This window comes from Mycteria americana, chromosome 7 (genome assembly GCF_035582795.1).
Source record: "Mycteria americana isolate JAX WOST 10 ecotype Jacksonville Zoo and Gardens chromosome 7, USCA_MyAme_1.0, whole genome shotgun sequence".
NCBI classification, from domain to species: domain Eukaryota; kingdom Metazoa; phylum Chordata; class Aves; order Ciconiiformes; family Ciconiidae; genus Mycteria; species Mycteria americana.
The window spans coordinates 30,217,163-30,241,111 of record NC_134371.1 but is presented as its reverse complement, the minus strand read 5'-3'; the positions used below and the strand labels follow the sequence as shown (position 1 = coordinate 30,241,111).

Below are 23,949 nucleotides of genomic sequence, written 5' to 3'. Positions count from 1 at the left end.
AAGGGGTGAAATCGCTCCCGGCGCCGCTTGCTTGCCTCCTCGGCGCTGTAGGGCGTCCGCCTCCCGACGAGCCACTCGGTCCGCGGCGGCAGAGCCGCCAAAGGCGTTCCTGAGAGGAGCGGGCGTGAGGGGGTTACTCTCCTGGGGAAAGAGGGGCGGGGCTCCACCGGCTCCGTACAGCACGATGGTCGCGCCCGTGTGTCAGAACTTCCCTGGGCGTACGTGTCATGGGCTGCTCCCACCGGCGCCCTGCGGAACGAGCGGAGCCCTTACGCGCTGCGACGCCGCCTCCCCTCGGCCCCGGCTCTGCTGCCGAGCCGGTGCCTCTCCCCTCTCCGCGCCGCTTCTCTGTACGGCAAAATGGCAGCCCACAGTGCGCAGAGGAAGCCGCGCGGCGCACCGAACCGTGACGAGCGCCGCCGTCAGCCAACCGCCGCGGAGGCCGGAGGCTAGCGGCGCTCCCATTGGGCGGGCGCCGAGCTCGCGCCAGCAGCCGCCCAGGGCTGCGCCGGGGCGTATGTTTCGGTGGGGACGGCAGCGGTCGCAGCCCTCGGCGGGACCGCCGCCATGGACGCAGGTGGGTGGCGGCGGAGGCAGCCCCTTCCCGCGCTGCGGCGGGGGGAGAGCGGCTGCTTTCCCTCTCAGGAGCCCGTAGCCCGGCCCGGCGGCCGTTTGAGGCCTACGGCTTCCCGGGGCGGCCCAGGCCCGGGCGGCCCACAGTGGTGCGGCCTCCCCTGGTGCTCTGAGGTGCGGTCCCTGCCCGGCTGACGGCAGGAGAAGTCACCACTCCCCGGCCCGGTCTCCGCACCGGGGCACGGCCCTGGAAACAGCGTCCTCAGCCCTGTGGAGCCCTAGGGGGCCCGGCCGCCTCCCTCCGGGTGCGGGGGAAGGCGGTGGCTCGGGGTGGGCCAGCGATTGGCTCCGTTACCGCCGGTGTCCACCGCTGCAGGCCAGAGGCGAGAGGGAGCCCTCTCAGCAGGGAGGTGAATCCCTCCTGCCCTTCCCAGCTTGCCTTTTGCTGTCGTTCCTAAAAAGCATTGAGCTCTTCCGCGTTGTTTGGTGGCGTGGCCTGGACGGGGCTGCCCGGGAAGCGAACCGGACGGTGAAAGTGGTGGCAGGACAGGTGTCCGTGTGCTTTGCTCCCGAGGTGCTATGGCTGCCTTCTGCTGCGTTGAGGGGTAAGGCGACTTGGCCACTCATGGTGATCACTCAGCACCTTTACTGAGAGTGCTGGCAAAGCCGTTTGTCACAGAGATTTTGCGTTCGTATAGGGGGAGAAAAAAAGAAGTGTGTTGGTACTTGGGTTGGGACTCGCTTCCTTCTAGCCTTCGTGTAGTAAGAGCTTTCATCCACCATCTGCATAGATAAGTGTTGTTCCATAATAACTAATATCTTCCTGTGCTGCATGGGCTCCTCCTCCACGCTGAGCGAGCGTGTGTATGTGGAGGGAGTCCGTAGTCCTCGTCCCTCTGGTCTGCTGTCTTGACTTGTTTTTGTCCTTGACGCAGGCGATGCTGTTGTCAGTGTAGTCCAGTTTAATAGTGTCCTGACTTTCTGTCTGGTGCGTCCTTGCACGTCATTGCATCCAATCTCTAGTGCCTGGGAACAAGACGCATTCCAACAAGTGAAATTAACACAACCTGAGCTGAGAGATATGTTTGCTTTCCCTTTGCGTAAGCATTACAAGGCTTATCAAGGGAAGGAAAACCTCGCTGTGATAGATGGTAGGGCTGGATCTTCTCTATGCAAAGAGGAGGTCAGTGTCTGGGCTTTGAAGCAATGAGAGTTCAAGCCCCTTCACAGCTAGCCCTGCTCCTGAGATGATCAGGGACCTGACAGGCAGACTTTGAACTGTTTGCTCTGGGCCTCCAAGAAGGCACCGCTCTCCAGTTGACTGACTTTCCTCCCTGGCTGTCTCTTAACTCATCATTGTTGCTTAGATAATTGGGATTTGTCTTGTTTGAAAGAGCTTAGGGGAAACAAAAGACTTAATCTTTCTTCTGCAAAGGCCAGAAGTAAGGGTTCAGGCTGTTCTTCGGTTATCTGTTTTCTAGGCGCTTTTCAGCAATGAGCTTTACTAACACAAGAAATTTACCTTCTCTTCTTGACTCTCTTTTGAAACATCCTACATCCAGTAGTGTTCCTCCTCTCCACTGTCTTGGGTTGATGTACCTTTATCAGCTGAGGGAGATGATCATCAGCCCCATTTCTGATTCTTTTGTGGCGGTGTTAATTGGAGGCTGAAGGACTTCAGGGAAAATGTTTCTAAGCCATTGCAAGTGCTACCTGAGGAGCATTACTGTGTTGGAGGGAGAGGCCTCGCTAGAGACTGGGGGGGAAGCCCAAGAAGCAATTTGGGAAGGGAGGTATTGCAAAGCCTGGTTTTCCTTCGGTGTAATGCTCCAAATCTCTGCTTCAGTATTTTGTATAAAAAGTTTTTTGACAAAACTTCTAAGCTGCGCAGGCAAACTATAACCAAGACGGTTGATGCTGGAGTGAACATCAGCTGTTTTGCTGTGCAAACCACAGGGAGAATCACTTGCCATATTTCTATTTGAGTCATCAAAGTTTTGACTTCTTGTTACTTGTTTCCCAAAGTTGATAGAAAAAGAAATAGCTTTGGTTTTGGTAAAGCAGGTAAAATTAGTGGCTGTCAAGGACTTGGTACTTGCTGTAAGCACATATCTTGCCTTCAGCGCATTTGCAAACTGCCATCACCAGTCGGCGTCTGCTCCCTGGTGCTTGGCTGTGCTTCTGTGTTTGTTTATATGGGAGCTTATTACAAGTTGGGATAACGTTTTTAGCTTGGCTTTTTCATTGTACAGCTTAAGAATATAAGAAGGGAGGCAAGATTTCACCATCTACCCTAATTCTATGTATTGAGACAGTTTTTCTTGGTCTATGTCAAGATGATGCTATATAGCTTTTCAATAACCTTGCGTGTACTCATGTTTAGTGAACTGATACTGCAAGTCACTGATACTGCAGGCATGTGCTGGGTGTATCAAGGGTTGGTTCCTTGCACTTCATACAAGGCAGGCTTTTGTGGTGTGGCCTGTTACCTTATAACTGAGTAGATCTAACTATGTGTACAAAAGTGGAAGAGAACTCAAACGTTCAGGCTTAATGCTGGTATTTAATGTGGTTTTAGTTTGAATGCCTTTACCTAGGTTGTTTAATATAGGTGTTTTCTGTAGTGGTGCGTACAAAGCTTTGCCTTTTCTGTTGGGGCTTTCTAGGGAGGGTGTGGGATGAGAAGGTGTTCTGGGACACTACAGCAGACCCCGTGGAAGGTGTGCCCATGGGGCAGAGACCCAGCCAACCCAACCTGGCATCATTCACAGCATGCCCGAAGCTCCTGGAAAGCAAGGCCACCTTTCTGAGAGTGTGCTTTGCAGGGCTGAAACTCTTGGCTTTTTAACTATGAATCCACTGTGCACAGAAAGAAGTTGAACTATCGTATTTGATGTGCACTTGGATTTTCTGCAGAGGCTACTGCTCTGCCGTCCTGGATGCTCAGAGGTTGGTATTTAAAATAGATTGAGGGTTTCTTGAAGGTGAAGCTTTGGAGTGCTGACTGAGAAATTTGCTGATCTCGCATGACTTTTGCAGCTCTGAAAGGAGCATCTTCAAATAGGATTTCTGCTTTGGTGAATTTCCAGTTTTATTTATTTTCAGACCCTTTGCCTCTAACTCTAAGAGGGAGAGAAAGGCTCCTGTGCAAGCTGTGACACCCTTTGTACCCCTGCCTGCATTGTTTGGGTCCTACTTGCTCATATTTAGCTCATCTGGGCAACAGCACAATGGATTTAGTTTTGAAAAAGTGCCAGAGTGTATGAAGGTAGATGCTTGTAAAGGAAACACTTAGTGGTTTCAAGCTTTGTGGGGAGTTTATTGCAAATTATAAAATTGTTGATACTACCTCAGAGCAATCACTTGAATTTTCTTCCTTGTGAAGGTGAAACCTTAACTCCTGCATTTAGTGGTTGTGCCTTTTCAGATGGTGGCCAGTATTTTCTTCCAGAAAAACAACATTATGCACTGATGTCTGAACACATCTTTTGGATGCGCAGCTGGACCTACAGGACCTTTGCACAGAGCCCAGATGCCGGGCATTCAGCTGAAGGACTGCAAGTCTAGGACTTGCAGACTACTAGTCTGCTAGACTGCTAGTCTGCAAAAAGACTGCTAGTCTGCAGACCGCTAGTCTGCAATTCTCCTCCCGAATATGCAGTGTCATGGCACTTGCAGTTTGCATGTGCTGCGTTCCCTGAATACGCAGCTGGTCCAGCGGGCAGCCTGAGAATCCCTCCCACCTGCTCACCCCTTCCTCTCCTAGCTTTGAAGGGGAAAGACTGCAGCAGATCCTTGCCATGAAGCTGCCAGTTGCAAATCCTATGCTTGCTAAGGACCTGGTGCCCTGTGAAATGTGGAGCCGCAGAGCATGCAACATTTGAGAAGGCAAGGAAGGAGAAAGAGGGATGGTGGGTAGCTTGGTAGTTTCTGTGTAGCATCCTTGTTTCAGTCATTTTATTTAAGCTATTTGAGACTCTTTTGTCAGAGAGCTCGATTCATGGCAAGCTTGAGAACTGACAAAATAAACCACAAAATATTCCTTGGAGCTTTAAAACCTATCTGAGAACTTCAGTTTTTATGTTAAGATCATATCTGGCAACACACTGAATTTTAAAAAATCCTAACAACTAGCCTCCCTTTGAGTTATCAGAATAAACTTGTAATGTCTCATCGAAAAAGAAAACTTCTGAAAATTAAGAGAGGGAGTAGAAAGTGATGCACACTTGAAAACATCTGGAGAAGTCACGTCGCTTTCTTCCCTGGAAAGAAATCTCCAACATTTAGCAAGAAGGGGATGAAACCAAGCCAAGCTATTAAGTAAAGATAGACACAGAAGGCATGGACTGCTGGGAATTTGTAAAGTTTGGCTGGTATATGGTAAAGAAATTCTTAATTTCACTGCTAAAGTTTGTTAGAGGAAAAGACTGCATTAGTTTGCTGGCACTTTTCTGTGCAAGCAAAATTGCTTTGCTTAGCTTGCTGTTGAGAAGTCACATCACGGGACGGGAATGGGAACATGTGGCCCATGCTATCCTAAATATGCCTGAAACAGTCTATAGACTAATTCACACAAGGAACATGCTTTAAATCTTTTGGGCTAGTGTTAGGTCCAGAGTCTAATTCAAAAATTGATTTAGGAGCCTATTTTCATCTCTCTTGCCAGGGTTCCTGCTTAAACAGTAGTTGGTCTTGGTGATGATGTCTTGCTGCTGCTACTTACTTATTTTCTTTGATGTTTGGAATTGGAAATTCAGGTCAGAGAGCCCAGGGGCAGAAGACTGATGAGGTACCTACAGGAGGCCAAAATGTCTTGCATAGCTTGTTTGCCGAAGCACAATGTGGAATATCCTAGATGTCTGGAAGGAGGGGGACCAGAACCTTGTGGTGACTTTCTGGAACTATCACTGATGCAAATCAGCCAAGTTGTTATTTTCTGGTGCTCCAGATGATGCTTTGGAAAGCAAAGCAGGGAATGATTGGGAAGAAAGCTCATCTATGAACGTCTTCTACTTGTGAGAAGGGTGAGGTCTGCTACGTAGGCAGCACCAGAGAAAAGCAGCAGGTGACTCTCCTGGAAAGTAAGAACTGAGGTGTACACCATGGAGGGTGGTGGCTTTCACAGCAAATGGGGCTGAGAGGAGCTTGTGGTCATTTAGTCCATTGCCCTGTTTTAAACTCATGTCATGTTACCGCAGATTTTATTGCATTTGCTGTGAGAGATATTTTCAATAATCACTTTAACAGTTACAGAACAGTCTGGCTTAGTTCTGCTTTAAATTTTATAGGCAGTTTGTTAAAGAATTGACACCTACAAAATTAGATGGTTCATTTCCGGGCTTCCAAGACCATTTTAAAGTGCCTTATTTCCAAATACAGACCTAGTGGAGCACAGTTCAACCAACTCTCCTGTTTTTTTCTCCCCATTGCCTGTGTCTTTTGCATGAAAGCTTAAGCTTCCCTGATCCAAGGGCAGCCTGTGCTGCTGAGTTGTTCTGTAGTGGTCATGTAGGAGGAGGTGGATATCTAGGTACTGATGGATGCCATGCTGTGAAGGGAGCCAGTAAAATAGATGTAAGGTTTGCCTGTTACCTGTGAATGAGTACATCTCTGCACAGCTCTGTGTTCCTCAGATTTTAGTGTGACATCTATAAAGGCAGTGCTGCTCCTTGAGCTGCAGGCTGTTTTCAGTGCAGATGATGACTTCTGCTGGATTTGTTGCCTCTTGAGGAGGCACTGACTTGCAGAGGAAGGTTTAGTGCCCATCTTAATGCGATCTGTGCTTTTTGTGTTCCACCACCAAAAATTACATTCTCTGGAAGAAGGATTTTAATCACTTTGCTCACTTGAAAAGAGGACCTTGACATTGTTGCTGATAACTGTTCTAGCGTGCATGATGGTGCCTCTTCTGGGAAGCAGAGTGCAGCTGTCGGATGAAGTCCTAGAAGCTTTCTTGACTGTTTTCTGCATCAGGCAGAACCTGGAGCTGACCTAAGCTGGAAATCCCTCTGCTTTTCTGCTTGTGGAGCAGCCAGGAGTGAGCCAGGGTGGCATCGGCTCTCTCTTCCTTCCAGCATTGGTGGTTGCAGAGGGAGCTGTACTGTTTCTTGCCAGCTAGAGCCAGGTGCTCTGGGTGTGTAAGTTGCTGGTCCACAGCAGCTCTGATTCTGTAGTTTTGTATGATTTTTAAAACACAAGGAAAAGCTATGAAAGGTATGTAATTTCTTCTTTCTCCTTCTAGCTACTCTTACCTATGACACTCTCAGGTTCGAATATGAAGACTTCCCTGAAACCAAAGAACCCGTTTGGATCCTTGGCCGGAAATACAGTGTTTTTACAGGTATTTGGCATGCACGGTGCAACATGCTCTAATGCTCCAGAGGACTTTGTTAGTGTCGCGCTTTGCTTTCGGAGCAGCAAGGTGACTGCAAACCTTATAAGCACACTGCAGAGTGTGTTTGCTGGCAGAACGTGCAGACTGTAAGTGCCATGCTTCTCTCTCGCCATCTCTGTGGACTCTGGAATGTTTTTGTGCAGAAAGTTACCGTTTAGTAGTTATTGGGACTTGTGTCATGAGGCCAGGATGGTTGAGGCAAGGGGGTAGCTCGGGGGAAAGGCAAGAAAACAGTTCACTGCTTCATAATTTGCCTATGGCCATGGTGTCTTTGGGTTGATTGTAGCTATTTGGGGGGGAAAAGAAAGTTTCTTCTACACAGTGGCACTGTCCTGTTCCTCAGCCAGATTTTGCCTCTCTGGGCACGCAAACTGAGTGAGGAGCAGAATGCTGCTGTTATTAGGGAAGGCGGGTGAGAGATGGATTTAGCTGCGTTTGGTGCTACCCTCACGTATGTGCCTTTCGATGTTGAAAAATTTTCAGAGAAAGAAAAGATCCTGTTGGATGTGACCTCTCGGCTTTGGTTCACCTACAGAAAGAACTTCCCTGCTATCGGTACGTACTGTGGATGAGTCTAAGTATATCCTAGAAATGATGATAATCCAGTTATCTCTACCTAATAAAACAGTCCGCACAAGCATAACATTAATTCACTTCCGATTATAGGAATCTGAAATGCACTTCATTTAATTGATAGGATAGACTTTTTGTTTATCTGATAATGAGAATTCCTCATCCCCTTGGGTATGAGGGATAACAGTGATTTTAAAAAGGACACAAGAATGAGTTTGGGAAGCCTACCTAGAAATATCCTTTCCTTGAGCAACATGGGAAGATATTTGTCCTTCATGTTCATTAAGTCCTACATAAGTTTAACGTGAAATATTATTTAATGATAGTCTTGGGCTTGAAGTGGATTAGAGATATGAAAGCTAGAGATATGATACAGAAATTACTGCCTTTGTGCATCTGCTCTGGACTATTTGGGGGTGGTTTTTTTGTTTGTGTGTTTTTTTTTTAAAATGCCTGAAGTGGCTGTTACACACAGGAACTAGTAATATGGGGAACATTTCCCACTGAACTCGAAGGAGGACGTCTTGGTTCCTTAAGATCTGCATGGTCACTTCTGTGGTGTAGTTTTGTGTACTGGGTGGAAGGGGTATCAGAAGAGATCTGAGAGCAGGTAAATGGGATTCCAAGCCCCATCCATGTCCCCACTGTCAGTGTCATCCCCAGCAGTTGACGGGGAAAATGGCTTTGATTTGGAAAAGAGACTTCTTGGTAGCTGATCCTTCTGGCTTGTTCTCTTCTTTCTTGTTCTCTTCTTTTACTGGGAAACACTTTGCCTAACAAGGTATGAGACATCTTTGATGCAGTTTAATCCCTTTAAATTCACGTTTGTAAGCCATAGTTAAACATGCATTTGAAATTGAAGTGTTAGCATGTGTTTAGCTATGGCTCACAAACACAATTGGGGTTTCTATGTGAGTTATTAAAGGGCAGGGGGTGGGAAGAAATCCCATTTTCTGAGTCATTTCCCGTTTACAGTGTAGATACGGTTTGCATGTCATACAGTAAACCTTTTCCTTTTTCAGTCTTTCTTCTCCCAGTCATCCCTTTTATTGTTGGCCACTTCTCTCTGTGCTTGCCCACTTAAATATTGTAACCTCTTCAGAGGGTAAGGGGAATGTCTTATGCTAATTTTGTAAAGCATTATCAATTTTGGATGTTGTATATGTTATAAATTGCTGACAAAATTATAGAAGATAGTTGCTGACCATCCAGAAGTTGATTAAATAGTTCTCTTGGGTGATTTTTCTCCCTGTGCTTTTCGTGCAAAGTAGTTGCATGGGATCGAAAGAAAAAAGCAGCATTACAAGGAAACCACTTTTACCAGCTGTGCTAAGGCACAGCTGACTGCATGCTTGTTAAGACGGCTTAACTTGCCGTGGTCACACTAAACATTTTATCTATGAAGCTTGTAATAATAGCTAGAGCTTCAGTGGAGGAGCAGCAGTTTCCTTTTGAAGTTCTGTCAGGAAACGCTTCCAGCCTTGAGGCCTTTGTCTCAGACTTTCCAGCGTGAGCTAATATCCAGCTTATTCTCCAGTATTACGTAGGATGTGGGTTTTTTCATTGCTGGGGTTTTTTTTTTTTTTTTGGCCTATGTTGTTCACTTTGGAATCTCATCCAGTCATAGCTGCTTATGATGTGAGAATTCCTTGGGACTGATTTGTTTTGCATGAGTTGCCTTCTCAAGATGAGGATTACAAGAAGTCGCCTGTAACAAGCACCTGTGTGTAGAAATGTGTCTCTGAATTGGTCTGGGAGTCTGCAACTAGGCTCAAGGGTTGTTGTGGTCCTGAGAAATTCAGCTCTTTTTCTAGTTGAGTTGTTTTGATTTCCTTTTGAAGTTTTTTTCCCCTTTCAGTTAGTGTTAGAGTCTTTTGTTTGTTTGTTTTTAAGGGATACCATTAAGTTACTCACTGATAACTACATTTTTGTTTCTCAGCCTTGGGTATGTGAGCTAAGTTAGTCCTTCTTCCCTGCCTGATTTCTTGGGTGAACCTGCTACCTGTGCAGACTTACAGTGCTTTAATTTCTTTTCCCTCTTGGCACTCTTTTACTATTCATTACGTATTTATTTTCTGTCCTCGTTTACAGGAGGAACCGGTCCCACATCTGATACAGGCTGGGGCTGTATGTTGCGGTGTGGCCAGATGATCTTTGCTCAGGCCTTGGTCTGCAGGCATTTGGGAAGAGGTAAACCAGTGCACAGCCCATACTGACTTCCAGGGCCATGTGCTCCCGCAAATGCAGTACTTGTAAGGACTGCAGATAACAAGGGCACAGCTGGGAGTTGTTGAGGGCTCTATAACTTTTTCTTCAGTCTTCTCAAGTTCAGGGCTGTTGAGAGAACAGTCTAACGGAAACCCTCCAGCAGATTTTTCCCTGCTGTCTACTACTCTACATAGATATAGTTGTCCAAGCCTTAAAACAAAGCAGAGCCCTCTAACATGCTAGTTAAATCCAGTGAAGCAAAGCACGTACTAGATTTTTCTTGAAAGGTTTTTTATATAGCTGAAGTTTAAGACAACTTAGTAGGTTGATTCTTGTTTATAGTTCAGTTTTGTCACAAAGGCCTCACTTACTGAGTGTAGTCTTCCTCTCTCTGCATACTTCTGTTCTTGTATACTCTCCTGTATATCTCCCTGAATACCTTCTGTTTTTTACCCATTCTTGGTCTGTAAGCAGCTATACCAGAGCATTTTTTTGACAGTTGTTGATGGCCTTTGTATTTGTGGGGGATGATTTTTGTAGTGAAGTCACCTGTTTTTTCCCAGAATATGTAGCTCACACCTGTCAGTGGGAAATTGTAATCCCATTTCTCATCTGTGGGATAGAGGTACAATTTGTATTTTCTGATTTTTTTGTTTATTTGCTTTTCTGTGGGTGATATTCCTTTATCCCAGCTGTGAGAATGCTTACTTTTCTTTTAAAATTAATCCTGTAGTGTTGGGAATGCCTCAGTTGCCTAGTAATAAGATAGCGACGTGAAAATCGGGTCAGCTGATTGATGCACAGGGAAGAGAACTGTAGCTTGCAGCCTCTAGTTGCTAACAAATATCATGTTTTGTTTCATATATTCTCTTTGTCTGTCTTAGACTGGAGGTGGATAAAAGGGAAGAGGCAGATGGATAATTACTTCAATGTTCTTAATGCCTTCATTGACAAAAAAGACAGCTACTACTCCATTCACCAGATAGGTAAGAGTCTGGGTGCTGAAGAGGGTGGAGATATTCAGCCTGGGTTTCCCATGAGTGTAGAACATCGCGCTCTGTTTGTTTTACTAGCTTAGCAAAAAAAAAAAACCAAACAAACCCAAACCACAAAAAAACACAAAAAAACAAACAACGAGCAGGTCAGGTAGTACATGATACTATGCTGCCCGTTTTCTGATGTGATGTAAAACTACCGCTCTTTATTATGGATTATGATTGATTTTTCTTCTTGACTCAATTAAGGCTGTCAGGTTTGCCTAATGCTTTAGGTTATATTCAGCATCACTTTCCATATCCTAGCTAGCTAAGGTGAGAGGAACACATGTGGTTGCTGTTCTCACTAGGATCTTGTAATATGAGAAGATTGCTGAGCAAAGAAATTCTCAGAAGTAGCAAATGGACTAAGGAAGGATCTCACTTTGATAGAAACTTCCTTGGCAAGTAAAAAAGAAGCAGCCTGTTCCAGTTTTTCCTATAGGGTGTTAAGGCACCTATAGCTTCAGCGAACAGAACTGCAGATTACCAGGGTGGTCTGGTAATCAAACACTCTAAGTAAAAATTCTTCTGAGGTAACGTTGCCTTTTGAACTTCTGTGTTATTGCATTTTGGGGAAAGGATTTGTTTTACAGTCCTTCAGGATATGCTTCTCTCTCCTACCTACACTAAGATACCCCATGAAAGAGTAGATTCTGCTGACTCAAAAATGTTTCCAAGTGAGATTTCTTCCCTCTTAAATACAAACTCTGATTAGGAAGGGATGCAGTGTAGGTGAAATTATTTGCTAAATTATTTTGGTTTTTTCTTGTGATGCAGCCCAGATGGGAGTTGGAGAGGGAAAATCCATAGGTCAGTGGTATGGACCAAACACAGTCGCACAAGTGCTCAAGTAAGTACTGCATTTTTCCTTTATATCTTTAGAACTACACAGTGGGATCATTTGGTTTGTAGTACCTCCTAGCTTACAGGTTTCTGCCCACTGACTGGAGTGCAACTGTATGTTTTAATGCTGTTAGCAGGCAACCTGCTTGACCATATTGACCTGCTTGGGCAGGAACTTTAAAGGAGCCCTTCTGTTGTTCAGATGCTGGCAGGGAGTGAGAGAAAACAGATTTCAAGTTGAGGACAACCCCCCGAATTCTCTCTCCATGTCCCACAAGTAGTGAGCTTGCCACTAGGACTGAGTGCAATACTGTGCAGCAGACCAGAAGCAAGTGTCAGAGTAGATGATTGTTGCCGTTGTTTGGATCTCTGCTAGCCTCTGAGTTGCCTCTGCTGACCTGACAACAGCATCATTGTTATCAAAAAGCTGCCAGTGAGCCGTCAAGTCACCAATGAATTAGCAGAGGAAAGCATTCATATTTGCTGCCTGGGTTCCATGGTGACAGGCTGAGGATCAGAGCGGTGCTGGAGCATGGACTGCCTTTAATAACTGGGACACACTGTATTTTGAGAAACATTCTCCCTCCTGTCACCATTCTTCCCTCACTTTGATTAGATGAGCAGGTAGCTCCCTGGAATCGGCTAGGATTGCCTAAAAGCAGCTTTCCCAGGTCAGACCATACGCTGAATTAGCACTGAATCTGGTATAGGTGATTGGGAGATATGTACGGAAAATAGAAGTGATTTTTTTTCATTTATTATTATTTATTTTTTATGCTGTCTAACTTTCTGGTAACCAGCAGTTATGGGATTTGAGTTGGAGATTGTATCGGGGCTCTTGTATTTAATAGCTGCTGAGGGACAAATTCCCAGGTGTGGTCCCATTTGCAATCTTGTTTTTTATTCCAGCAATAATAACTAGTGGCAATGAAGTCTACAACTCGGATACATGTATAAAAGCATACTTTACAGCATAATTGATGAAAGCCAATCCTAATGCAGTTTCTCCTCTCTGATATGCCACCATTCTTTGTCTTGTAGTTGTAACTAATCCTTGCTTGCTTTTTTTTTTTTTTTTAATAATTTTCCTATAGAAAACTTGCAGCTTTTGATACATGGAGTTCACTGGCAGTACATATAGCCATGGACAACACAGTAGTGATGGAAGAAATCCGTAAGTATCATATGGAGGTAGAATGCGGTATACCCTCCAGCAGCAAGAAGCCAGGAAAAAAAACTGGAGAGCATATGGTAGTACAACACAACAAGCATGAAGTAAATGTTTTGTCTTAAAGCTGTGGCCAGGCGTGCTAAAACCAGATGAGAATTGCTGTTCTAGGGCAAGGAAACCCCTTGTTTGACTTTCGCTTCATCTAATAAAGTCTATGACTTGGCACTGTGGCCTCTGGATCTGGAGAGAAGGTCTGCTGACCTTCAGACCATAGGTGGGAGCTGCTTGGAAGGTAGTGTCAAACTTGTTTATGGCCACAGGTAGCAAGCAGTAAATGGCTGCTTCCTCTCCCGTATAATGGGGTAGGCATGTCTCTGCTATTAGGCAGAGTAAGAAAACTAGAACAGATCACTGAAGAGGAAAATAAACAAAATTGGCAGGGGTGGGGAGAAGAAGGGAATCCATTTCTGGAGTGGATTTTTCATCATCTTTTAAGGAGTGCTCACTGGTTGTTTCTTTTCTTTTCTTTTTTTTTTTTTTTGGTGCATCCTGACAATAGGATGGCTCTGGAGGCTGAACAACTGTGCAATGTGTTCATCCCTGGCATGCTTCCCCAGGCTGCAGTGCTGCAGTAACCAAAGCTGAATGCCTGCATTGCTGGTTGCCACAGTCCTGCATGGTCCTGGCCACGCGAGCCTTCCCTTTGCTTGCTTTACACTAATCCATGAGGCAGTGTGCTTACACAGCACAAAACCATGCAATGTTTTCTGCCAGGTTAGTGTTCTGAAACAGCACGTAGAACAGTCCAGTGAGCGCTGGAGCTGGTGCAAGGTTACAGGTGAGATTGTGGCAGGCATCCCTTAGGCTGGCTTCAGCTGCCACGGAGCCAAAATCTATTAAGAGGCAATTTGCCCCTAGAGTGCAGGACAGTCACTTTACAAAGTCACATCTCTTATCAGGTAGTCTCAATTGAGAGGCCAAGAAACATAGGATCTGATTGAGAAGTGCCTGTCTAACCTTAGGCACACGTAGTCTTGTGAAGGTAAGTGCTCATGCCCTTGGCTTAAACAAGGGCCAGCGTGAAAACAGAAATTGGATTTATCTTTCATCTTTAGCCTGAAAACATTACTTCTAGAACTGAAGTGTGCTGGCTGCGAGGCTTGGGTATGCTGCAGGCTCTTGTCTGTGTGGCACTGACTGTTCAGCACTGACACCGCTTCAAGTACCGTGTCCATACAGCTTGTAATGTGCAGGGGATGTTTGTTTATTTTCCTCAAATGTGAATCATAATGTACCTGTTCAGGGCCTGAAAGTCACTGTATGAGTGGGTCTGGTGTGTTATATGTCTGTAGGTATGTGTTCTATATCTTGTGCCCCAAACATCTGTCGATAGGGAAACATTCAGAAGTTAATGCTGTTTCATACGTCTGTTAAATTCGGTCACTAATGCTGTTCAGCCTAAGTTTCATAGGAAATGCCTTTTGCTACAGCAGTGAAGAAACATCCATCTTTATCCCTTCTGAGTCAGTCTGTTGTATCAGAAGGGGGCTCTTGGTTGGTCATTGGAGGATCCTGTGCATCAGAAGGGTGGTGAGAAACCAAGACAGTAAAGCCAGTACCTGACAGCAGCAGCAGCCACCACAGCAGGAGAGATGTTGTGTCAAATCTGTTGGAATATGTTTGCAGTAAATGGTCTGGATCCAGCTGGGAAGCTTTAGGCAGGTTCCGCTGTGCTGTGGTACCATAGCGCTGCTAAGCCTGCCAAAGAAGCAAGGTGAATTTAGTCTGTGCCAAGCTCCCTACTGCTTAAACTTGGGTTAAATATGTTCATATCACAGCACAGGATTGCCAGTTGCTTTGCCTGATGAGGAAACCTGCAGAGACACCCCATTCAGCAACAGCCCTGGCTTGGCAGCCAATTTCAGATCATCAGAACAGGCAGGCTACTGCAACAAAAAAACCTATGATCTTTATACTGTTTTAACAGGATAAATCACTACAAATAATGACTTTCCATTTTCTCAGGACCTCTGGTAACTATAATACGTCTGCATGAGAGATGTGCATGTACACCTTCTCCCTCCTTGAGGGACAATATAGGGAGCAACTGCAAACTCTTCAGTGCAGGTTGTGTCTCATACTGAGGCTTTAGATCAAAATCCTATTTCTTCTAACCTTGGGTGTAACATTCTCCTTGTTGAGCTGGGTTTGAAGCTCTTAGTAGTGAGCAAACACCCTGCTGAAATGGCTGGTGATGAAGGTGTTTGTCTACATTGTGTCCTACCTGCTAGAGTGTCCTGGGATTCAGCTTAGACCAGGAATAAATTAAATGAGCCTATGGCATTTTGTGTAATTGCCTTGGCTTCATGATTAAAGTGCTGTGGGTTTGTTTGGGGTTTGGGTTTTTTCTTCACACACTCAGCAAGTAATGAAATTGGCCAGTGAGACAGGTAGGCTTGGAGATGTTTCTGTACCAGAATTTATATAATCTGGTTGCATTACAGCCTGGCTGTGTGTTTGTCAAGCCTATAGAATGAGGATGCATAGCACTTATGTCATGTGTATGTCATGTGTATGCCCTGAGGACTGCCCCATATCTTACAGGCAAAGCTCATGCTGAAATTGCAGAGTTTAATGATCATCCTGCTTTAGGTCTCTAAATTAGCTTCTGAATGATCCCTGATAAAATTTGTGAAGGCTTTAGTGAACTTTAGGAAAATTACAAGTAGTCTAGACAGACACCATGTTTGTATCTTGTTACAGCGCTAATTACAGGTGAATATTTCCTGTGTTAAGCCATAACACTTTCCTTATTCAGTTCAATTGTCTTCATATCCTCCATGAACAACTCTGGAGTTGAACTCCATATTTTTCTCTTTCTGCCTACATGCTTTTTGAATTCAGGACTCTTGCCTGACCTCCTAATCAGCTCGTTCAACCTTGTTGGCACAGGTTGTTGCTTAGCTGCTCACCTGCTGGAAAAATTTGCATTTTAACAGCCCACCAGATGGTGATTGTGAGCACAGCATGCTTTGGCATAATCTTGATGTAAGCTTAGATGAAATGCTGAGCCCTACCAGAAGCCCTGCAGGGAGTACATACATCATGATCCCAGCACTGCACCTCTTTAAGCTTTTCTTTTTATTAAGTGCTGTAGGCTTTTAGTAAATAGCAATTGTTGATTAGAGCTCAAATAGAATTACTCAAGGTCTAGAAACAGAGGTTATTTCTGATGCTTTCTGCTCGTGTTCCCTTTCTGTAGGGCGGTTGTGCCAGTCCAACTTCGTGTGTGCTGGAGCTGCAGCATGCCCTGCTGTGGAGTCAGATGTACTCTATAACGGGTACCCAGAGGAAGCAGGGGTTAGAGATAGGCTCTCACTGTGGAAACCATTGGTGCTGCTGATACCTCTCCGCCTTGGGCTCACAGAGATCAATGAAGCCTATATTGAAACACTAAAGGTAGGGGACCAGGAGCTGAATTCTTGGTTTTCTGATGCTTAAGGACCCTGTTGTGAATTAAGTCATTTCTGGAATTTGGTTTTGGGGCAAAAATACTCAGAAATAATTGTCCAATTTTCAAAAGAAAAATGTGTTTAGAGACAATCCTTGTCAGAGGTCAGGATATGGGCTCTTGCAGGCTTTAGTCAGGAAAATGTGTGGGGCTTTTGGGGGGTTGTGGTTTTTGGTGTTTGGGATTTTTTTTTGAGGATCTTACTTCAAAACTTAATCTCAGTCACTCATTATGTTTAGATGGTACCAACCTGCTGAAGCATTTGTTCAGCACAACTGTACTGTGCTTCGTGGCAACTTGAGCATTAATGAATGTAGTGTTGCAGACTCCCTGTGGCTCTGATGCTGGAGCTTGTACTGCAGACTGAGGCTAGAATTTGGCTGATGGTTGCAGTGTGGAGTATCAGGAGGCTGCAGAATTTAGGGTGTGCAGAGTACATGCACAAGACAGGGTGCACATTGTCTTGCTGTGCTAATGCTAGCAAGCTCTGAGCTGCACAGGTAAGAGCTCCAAATTCACGCAAAGTTACTTGCCCTTAACTCAGTAGATGTTGCCTGGATACTGCAGCTGGATAAGGAACTTAAACTGTTTCCTGAATTATTGTTTCCTCCTGAGAGCACTGTTGCAACCTGATGACAGCTCCAGGGTATCTTTCCACTGACTGCAGCAGAGCCAGGACTCGCCCAGACTGGGTCCTGGAGTAGTGCTGCTTCTTCCATTTGGTCCACCTATGTGTTCCTGTCAGCAGTTAAAGGTGTTTTTGAGCTGCTTCTATGTTCCTTGAAGGCCCTGCGTTGCAGCCTTTAGCCTTCCTGGTGGAGCTTCTCTCCAGAAATGGCTGTTTCTGCTGATTTTTCAGTGTCCCTGTCTTTCTTTCCCACTGCATTTTTGGATGTTTGTCTTTGTTGCCACCTGCTGTCTCACTGTCTGTCAGCTGTGTGTTTTCTGTATTGCTTTTCCAGCACTGCTTCATGATGCCTCAGTCCCTGGGAGTGATCGGAGGGAAACCAAACAGTGCTCACTACTTCATTGGCTATGTAGGTGAGTGCCCAGAGTACTGCAAAGACTTTCCAAGCATCTCCACCCAGCTAAAAAGTGCTTGTGGAGCCGTACAGCTCTCCTGCTTGGTCTGTGGTGCATGCTGCAGGGTTCTTCTTTCCTGCTGGAAGCGTGGAAGGCTGCTGTGGAATGAACCTCTTTATGAGGACCTGAGCGATGTAGCTTTGAACAGTGGCCGTAGTATGGGCTGTAAACTTCCACTGCATAATGCTAAGTCCTTTCTGTAAAGGGGTGTGCATAGAGACTTCGTCCTACGTTCAGAGCTGACCTCCCTTTAGGGGCTTGGCTGGATTTAATTGTCCTTTAGTTGTCCCCTTCCTGAAACCCTACAAACTGTTGTCCTTTTACTCTCCTCCTTCCCCCTGATTTTCTCTCTCTGCCTGAGACCTCAATCTGGTTGTGCTTTGGATTTCTGGGGCTGACTTGAGCTTACACAGGACCCTGGAAGGCATGTGCAGGAACAGTACCCAAATAGTGCTTGTGCCTTGAGCCCAGGGTGTCGCTGCAGAGTGGGCACCATGGTTCTGCTGGCAGCTGGCTCTTTGCCTGGATGAGAAGCATTTGGGAAAGTGGCTGAAAGCAAGTTGCCCCTATAGAACGTGGGTTCCTATGTGGGGTTTCAAGAGCTGGCTCTGTCATCACTCTTCCTCCTCTTTGTATCTCACTGTTTGCTTCTCAGAAGACCAGCTTCTGGCATGGGTCTTCCTCTTCATGTCTCCTTGCCTGTCTGTCCAGGTGAGGAACTCATTTACCTGGATCCCCACACTACGCAGCCTGCAGTGGAGCCCAATGACAGCGGCTGTCTCCCTGATGAAAGCTTCCACTGCCAGCACCCTCCCTGCAGAATGAGCATTGCCGAGCTCGACCCCTCCATTGCGGTGGTGCGTTCCTGCTGCTTGTTTCCAATCACCCGAAGGAGCAGTGTTGTGGTCCTTCTGTTTCACAGCTGTCCCTTTCCCCAGGGAACTGGCAAAGGCAGTGGCGATGGGTTGGGTACTCTACAGGCATGCTGTGCTCTGGGCAAGTGCTGCCGTGGGTTTCAGTAACACTGGTAAAGAAGCTCTTCATGCAGGAAGTTGTTTGGTACAAGGAAGTCCCCCTTGCATGGCAATTAAATGCCATTCCTCATGGAGCAGTATCCTTCTCTCAGGTTTAGTTTGGGCTTTGATTCCTGCCTTTTGATGGGCAGATCTGAATCCATTCCTGAATCCATATTATGATTCAGTGTGGTTTGTTTTCTGTTGAACCTGAGATGCCTGCCCTTTGTTTCCATGTGGGTTGTTTCTGCCCAGTTTTCCTTCTGCAGTAGAGTGGATGCTTCCAGCATTTGGATAGTCTGGTAACATCAAGCATATGGGGAGTGTTCAGCTTAATGGGGCAATGTAAGCCACAGTTTAAAAGCAAGGCAAGTAGGTGGTGTAACTGTTTGCAGTCCTGGTCAAGTTGCTTCGCGTTAATACAAGGCCTGAAGACTGAAATGATGAATCTACAATATATTAAGATAAATTCCTTTTTTTTTCAGGGCTTTTTCTGCAACACAGAGGAGGACTTTAACGATTGGTGCCAGCAAATCAAAAAGGTTTGTGTTTATATCACCAGGAAAGGAATATAGGGTATTGTCTTGTTTCCAAACCGCTGCAGAGAGAGCATGTTCTCTACAGCATGATCCCATTTTAAAGCACATGAAAATAGTTTATTAGACTACCAAAATGAGCACAACTCTGAAATTCTGCTGATGATGCGAGTCAAAGATTTGAGAAATGTTTTTTCAGCTGCAATGAAGTCCCAACAGATTGTTAAATATCCCTTAAAGACCCAGAGCACCGTGACTACAGAGTTGTTGGTTCTCATGGCTCTACCCTTGCTCCACAGCTGTCCCTGGTAAGAGGTGCGCTGCCAATGTTCGAACTGGTTGAACGCCAGCCGTCGCATTTCTCCAACCCTGATGTCCTGAATCTCACACCAGGTGAGGCCACGTGGGGAGGTAGAGCTAAGGGTGAGCTGGTCCCTTTGGTTTTCTGGAAATTGTGTGGAATTGTATAGTGACTTCTAGTATGTTCCTGTTCCACCTGGAGTTTGATCTGGAGCCCTTAGGTCAATTGATCTAGTTCTTTGGCTTTCAACTAGTGGTTTGCAGATCCCACAGTGTCTCAGGACAATTTTTAGAATGAGTCTGTGAATGGTGATGGTGACTGAGGGGAAGAAAAAACAAGTTCATAGGCTATCACAGCAATGTGAATCTATGATTTGTAAAGGGATGCTTGGAGGAATCAAAAGTGTCCATTGAAAAGGCTGAAAACTGAGTTTCTAGGTAATGAAAATGGTCAAAGACAGGGCTGGTCAAACTTAGTTCTAGTATAAGGCACTCCTTCCCTGTGTGTAAGCCACTACCAGTGCAAAAAGGAACAAGTGCTGGGCAGTATCTTGGCTGTCGGGCTCTGCTTATCATGTTAATAATGTGCACAAACATTGCAGGAGATAAAGAGCCATTGACAGCTTCTGCCAAGAGGAGTGAGTATGCGTGGACAAACTTACCCTGTCACCAGGCATTGGACTGTGTCCTGTCACTTGCATCCTGCACCCTGTGCTTCCTTGCTATCTCTCTGTGCTTAGCATGAACTTTCAAAGCCTTCCTTATCTCACTGTCCTTTTCTGTAAGAATGCCTGATTCTCTTAAACTGTCAATTGCTCCTGGCCTGTGTTAAATTGTCCCTAATTGCTGCCTTTATTACTCTTAAAAATGTTTTTGTAATGGGCTACTTGTCCTTTTAGTTCTCCCTCTTCCCTAGCTTGTAGAGCCTCTCACATCTGCTGTGGCCATTCTGTTTCTCTTACAGTCCTACCCCTCACTAGAAGGATTAATCACACTGTCATGAATGTCGAGCCCCCAGCCACCTGGGTTCTCTGCTGTGTTACTGAAGTGAAGAGGGCCGCTCCTGTGAGGAGCATCTCTGGAAGTTCTGCTGCCAGCACTCATTGGCATTGCAGTTAGATCAAGAACAGTGACATTAGGCATTTGCACGTGCTACTGGGGGATTAAAGCTTGTCACAAAATGTTTGGCGGGGGGCGGGGTTTGCAGCCTTGCACTTCTTCTCTGTCCCCAGCCATCAGTTATTGCAGTTTAGGTTTTGGCTGGCTGTTCTGCCAAGTCTGGTGTGTGCTTTCTTGAAGCCTGAGTTAATGTAGGTTTCTCCTTTACTTCCCCAGTTTGCCCATACATTCTCACCTGAATTTCCCCTATGGTAAAGTTGCTTCCCCTTTAGGTGTGTCCTCCCTCCTCACCATAGAGTTGGAAGGATGGACAGGAGGGGTCAAGTCCATTACCCTTCCTCACAAAATGGACTCTACTAATTGCTTTTGGGAGAGTGCATGTTGTGTAATTACATTCCCCACTAGTTGGATCGAAGTCAACTATAGCAAAAAACAAGTCTCTAATACGTGGGGGGAAAAAATGTTCCCATATCACTTAATTGGGCCAGAAATCTTCATGGTTATTAGTCCAGACATGGGCCAGTCCTCCTATTTTGAGCCTCTTGAGGCAGAACTGTCTCCTGCTAATACAGAGCTGCTGCACAGGAAGGTTGTATAAAATAGTCACAGCACAGAGTTGCACTGCAACTGTGTTGGGATCTGTGAAACATAGTGCACCTTCTGTGCACTATATAATTCTCTCTAGTGCATTTTCCATGCTATTGATACATGCTAATTGTCATCCCTCCTCAGAGTCTTCACTCAGGTGTGTCACAGAGTCTCTTGGAACTTGTGGGCCCCAACACTCAAATTCTGCTGCCCTCCAGCTGCTGGTCTCACTGATGCTGAGCAGTCAGTGCGTCCCACAGAGGTAGTGTTTTCTTTTTCTCTTGCAGACTCCTCCGATGCCGACAGATTGGAAAGGTTCTTTGACTCAGAAGATGAAGACTTCGAAATCCTATCCCTTTGAAAACAAATAGGAAACTGACTCTGCAAATTTGTGTTTATGTGTGGGGAGAAGGGGGGAGGGAAGCTCCTTCGAGAGCCTGGGGCTACCGGTTTTCATAGGTGCTTGCTGCCATCCCCGCCTCTTGTCCATCCTGGCATTCTGTGCAGCCTCTGAGCGGAGTTGCGCATTGTCTGCATTGGGATGAAGAACTAAGTGGGCGTTACAGCCTTACTGGCTGGAGTCAGAATTTCTCAGCAGAAAACAGTTGCTGGAAGTGGATGCAGTGGTGCTTAGGAGTTCAAAGCCTATCTGTTAAATCAGCAGGTCAGTTGGCCTTCTGAGGGAGGCATAGAAATCGTTAAGAGCGCTAAATCCTTACATGGGGACTCCCCTCTGAAGCTTAAATAGAGCCACCCGTCATTTAGCAGGTGCAATGTACAGTTAATTCCTTTAGCAGCTTCTCTTCTCACTGGCCAACTTGGACTGCAGCTCACAACACAAATGAACAGCAGACATGTCCCAACAAGACAGCTGTGAAGCCCCTGGAGTCCAGGTGGCCGGGCTTCCTACAGTACAACTCCTGTTCATGCTTTGCAGTACACAGCGCTTCCTCGCAGGTGTAGTACCCCTCTCCTGCTCACATCCTATGAAAAGGAAGTTGGGGGAACTTATAAGTAACTGGTAATTCAGTAAGTGAAAGGCTGTCTGGGAAAGTGTGGAGCAGACCCATGCTGCTGGGGAGGACCATCTCAATCTCAGTTTAAATAACAGCAGAAAGAAGGGAAGGAGAGTAGAAAATGTACGTGTTCTTGCTCAGTGAGTCAATAAAGTGTTGTGCTTCTACAATGGATTCATCTCTACAGCAAGTATCTTCAGGAACGCTGCTTCGAGCAGAGAACTGGATTCCATAGCCCTGGAAAAAAAGAAGTCCACAGCTGGGAGAGGTGAAATAGGACAACTGAGATCTGCCAGTCATGTGCCTGCTTGTTCCTGCGCCCCAGCGTGCTGGCATGACATCTAGGGAATTAATCCTGTTGGTACCAAAAATGTGAGCTGTAGAATTCCTCAAGGTAGTCTCGGTGGGTTGTTCAGCAGTTCCTCTAACTACTCCTGTTAGACATTCCCTTTCCAATTCAGAAAAGATGCCTGAAGGTCAAGTAGGCTTCCTAGCTGCATAGGTACCTTTCCTTTTGTCTTCTGCCTGCTCCCCCTCCCTGCAGAGTATCCACAAAGGTACTGTAGGAGCTAACCCAGAGAAACCCATTTCAGGAATTCATCTCAAAGGGGGCAGTAAAGACAGAATGCCTTGAGAAGGTCCAGTTATACTGGAAATTTTAGCTGCTTTAAGATGATAGCTCTGCCTGGGGCCCTTCACTGCATAGAATTCAGAGAAAGGTAAACCACGGAGGAGAGCTGTCTTAATGCAAACTGCAACAGAAGTTGCTGAAGTAGTTTCCTTAGTGCATGCTGCAGACTGCAAACCTGTTTACAAGGCTTTGTTTTGTACATTTAGGATTGGAACCTGTTGGTTGATGCTTTTATAGCCAAGGATGGTGACAGCTGGCTAGAAATGACCTGTTTCCCCTATGACTGACCTACTGATGCTCTAACTGTCCCTGTGCTATCCAAAAGCAGAGGTTTGAACTGGGAACCACAATGCTTCTGTCACTAAATTATTATTTGCTGTTTTCTGCCTGCTTCTCCTCTTCTCTCTTGTAGTTAGGAGAAGAGGCAGCAGAGGAAGTGGGGCTGTGCTCCATTCATCTGCTTTCAATTTGTACCTGAATAAACAGATTTAAAGTCTTTGCCTGTCCTAATGTTCTTGCACATGAATTGAAGGTGGTGGCAGGTGGTATCTAGTAACTCTGCAGTGCAGTTGGGAATGCTGTCAAAACGATTGCAGTTTATACCTTATGCCCTATAAGGGCAATGAAGGCAGATGGAAGCAAAAGTTGCACTATGTGCAATGGTGACTTTATCTTCCTTTTGTTGTATCCCATAGAATAGATGCTGGCTGCTTGGGACTGCCAAGTTGTTATTCCTGTCCCAGAGGGTGAGCACCTGCAGACATGCTGGCAGAAAAGGAAAAAACACCTCCATAGCAATTCTGCTACTTGAATTTTGAAGTGTATGAATGTGCAGCAACAAAACAATACTTGAAAGCTGTCCCTGCTGAGTGGTGCAGCATCTCTGCTTCTACAACTGTAAGCCCTTCCAAGACTGGACATGCTTTTTTAGTGTCTCTGCCATGTGTGCTTTTGAGGTAGAGGGGAAGGAGCCAAGCAGAGGCTCAAAAATAGGTGGAAAGTAAAACTTGTTTCCTTTAAGATTGTGTGCCCACTCTTTAGCTATTTAACTGATAGCTTTTCATAGCTTCAGTTTCCAGGTAGCCTTTTAAACCCCAGCTCTGCAGCAGCCAAATGCTACAGAAGTAAGTGTAGTCAGTTCAACAACCATTTTTCCTGTTTTGCCATGCAATGGCAGGACACAGCACTTGAATCGGAAGGCTGCACCCTGTTGCCCTTGGCAGGTTTTTTTTTTTTTTTTTTTGAGGGCTAGTCACTCGGGACACACCTCCCTCTTGATTTGTACACAAGAAGAGTTACTACTTATTTCATGTTCATGCTTTTATGGTTAAGGATGGCTAGGCGAGACAAGAC

At 45.7% G+C, this 23,949-nt stretch overlaps 1 protein-coding gene across 3 annotated transcripts; it reads left to right on the top strand.

The window, feature by feature from the left end:
* Positions 1-435: 435 nt before the first annotated feature.
* On the top strand, positions 436-23,092 carry ATG4B (autophagy related 4B cysteine peptidase). 3 transcript variants are annotated; one of them, XM_075507724.1, is made up of 14 exons: positions 436-577; positions 6,815-6,913; positions 7,451-7,522; positions 9,632-9,730; positions 10,633-10,734; positions 11,563-11,635; positions 12,723-12,802; positions 16,062-16,258; positions 17,273-17,351; positions 18,105-18,250; positions 18,892-18,948; positions 19,242-19,335; positions 19,845-19,880; positions 21,237-23,092. In XM_075507724.1, exons 1-14 carry the CDS (start codon positions 568-570, stop codon positions 21,308-21,310), a joined length of 1,218 nt encoding a protein of 405 aa, XP_075363839.1. In that variant the 5' UTR covers positions 436-567; the 3' UTR covers positions 21,311-23,092. The 3 variants fall into 3 exon arrangements, with proteins under 3 accessions (XP_075363839.1, XP_075363841.1, XP_075363840.1); XM_075507726.1 differs by lacking the exon at positions 19,845-19,880; XM_075507725.1 differs by lacking the exon at positions 19,845-19,880 and having other exon boundaries at positions 19,242-19,365.
* The last annotated feature ends 857 nt before the right edge of the window (positions 23,093-23,949 follow it).

What these genes read in the sequence shown, in the direction of transcription:
- ATG4B (XM_075507724.1), top strand. An exon ending in CTGCAGGCATTTGGGAAGAG is followed by an intron (nt 9,731 to 10,632) that starts GTAAACCAGTGC and finishes TGTCTGTCTTAG; the next exon opens with ACTGGAGGTGGATAAAAGGG. An exon ending in ACAGTCGCACAAGTGCTCAA is followed by an intron (nt 11,636 to 12,722) that starts GTAAGTACTGCA and finishes ATTTTCCTATAG; the next exon opens with AAAACTTGCAGCTTTTGATA.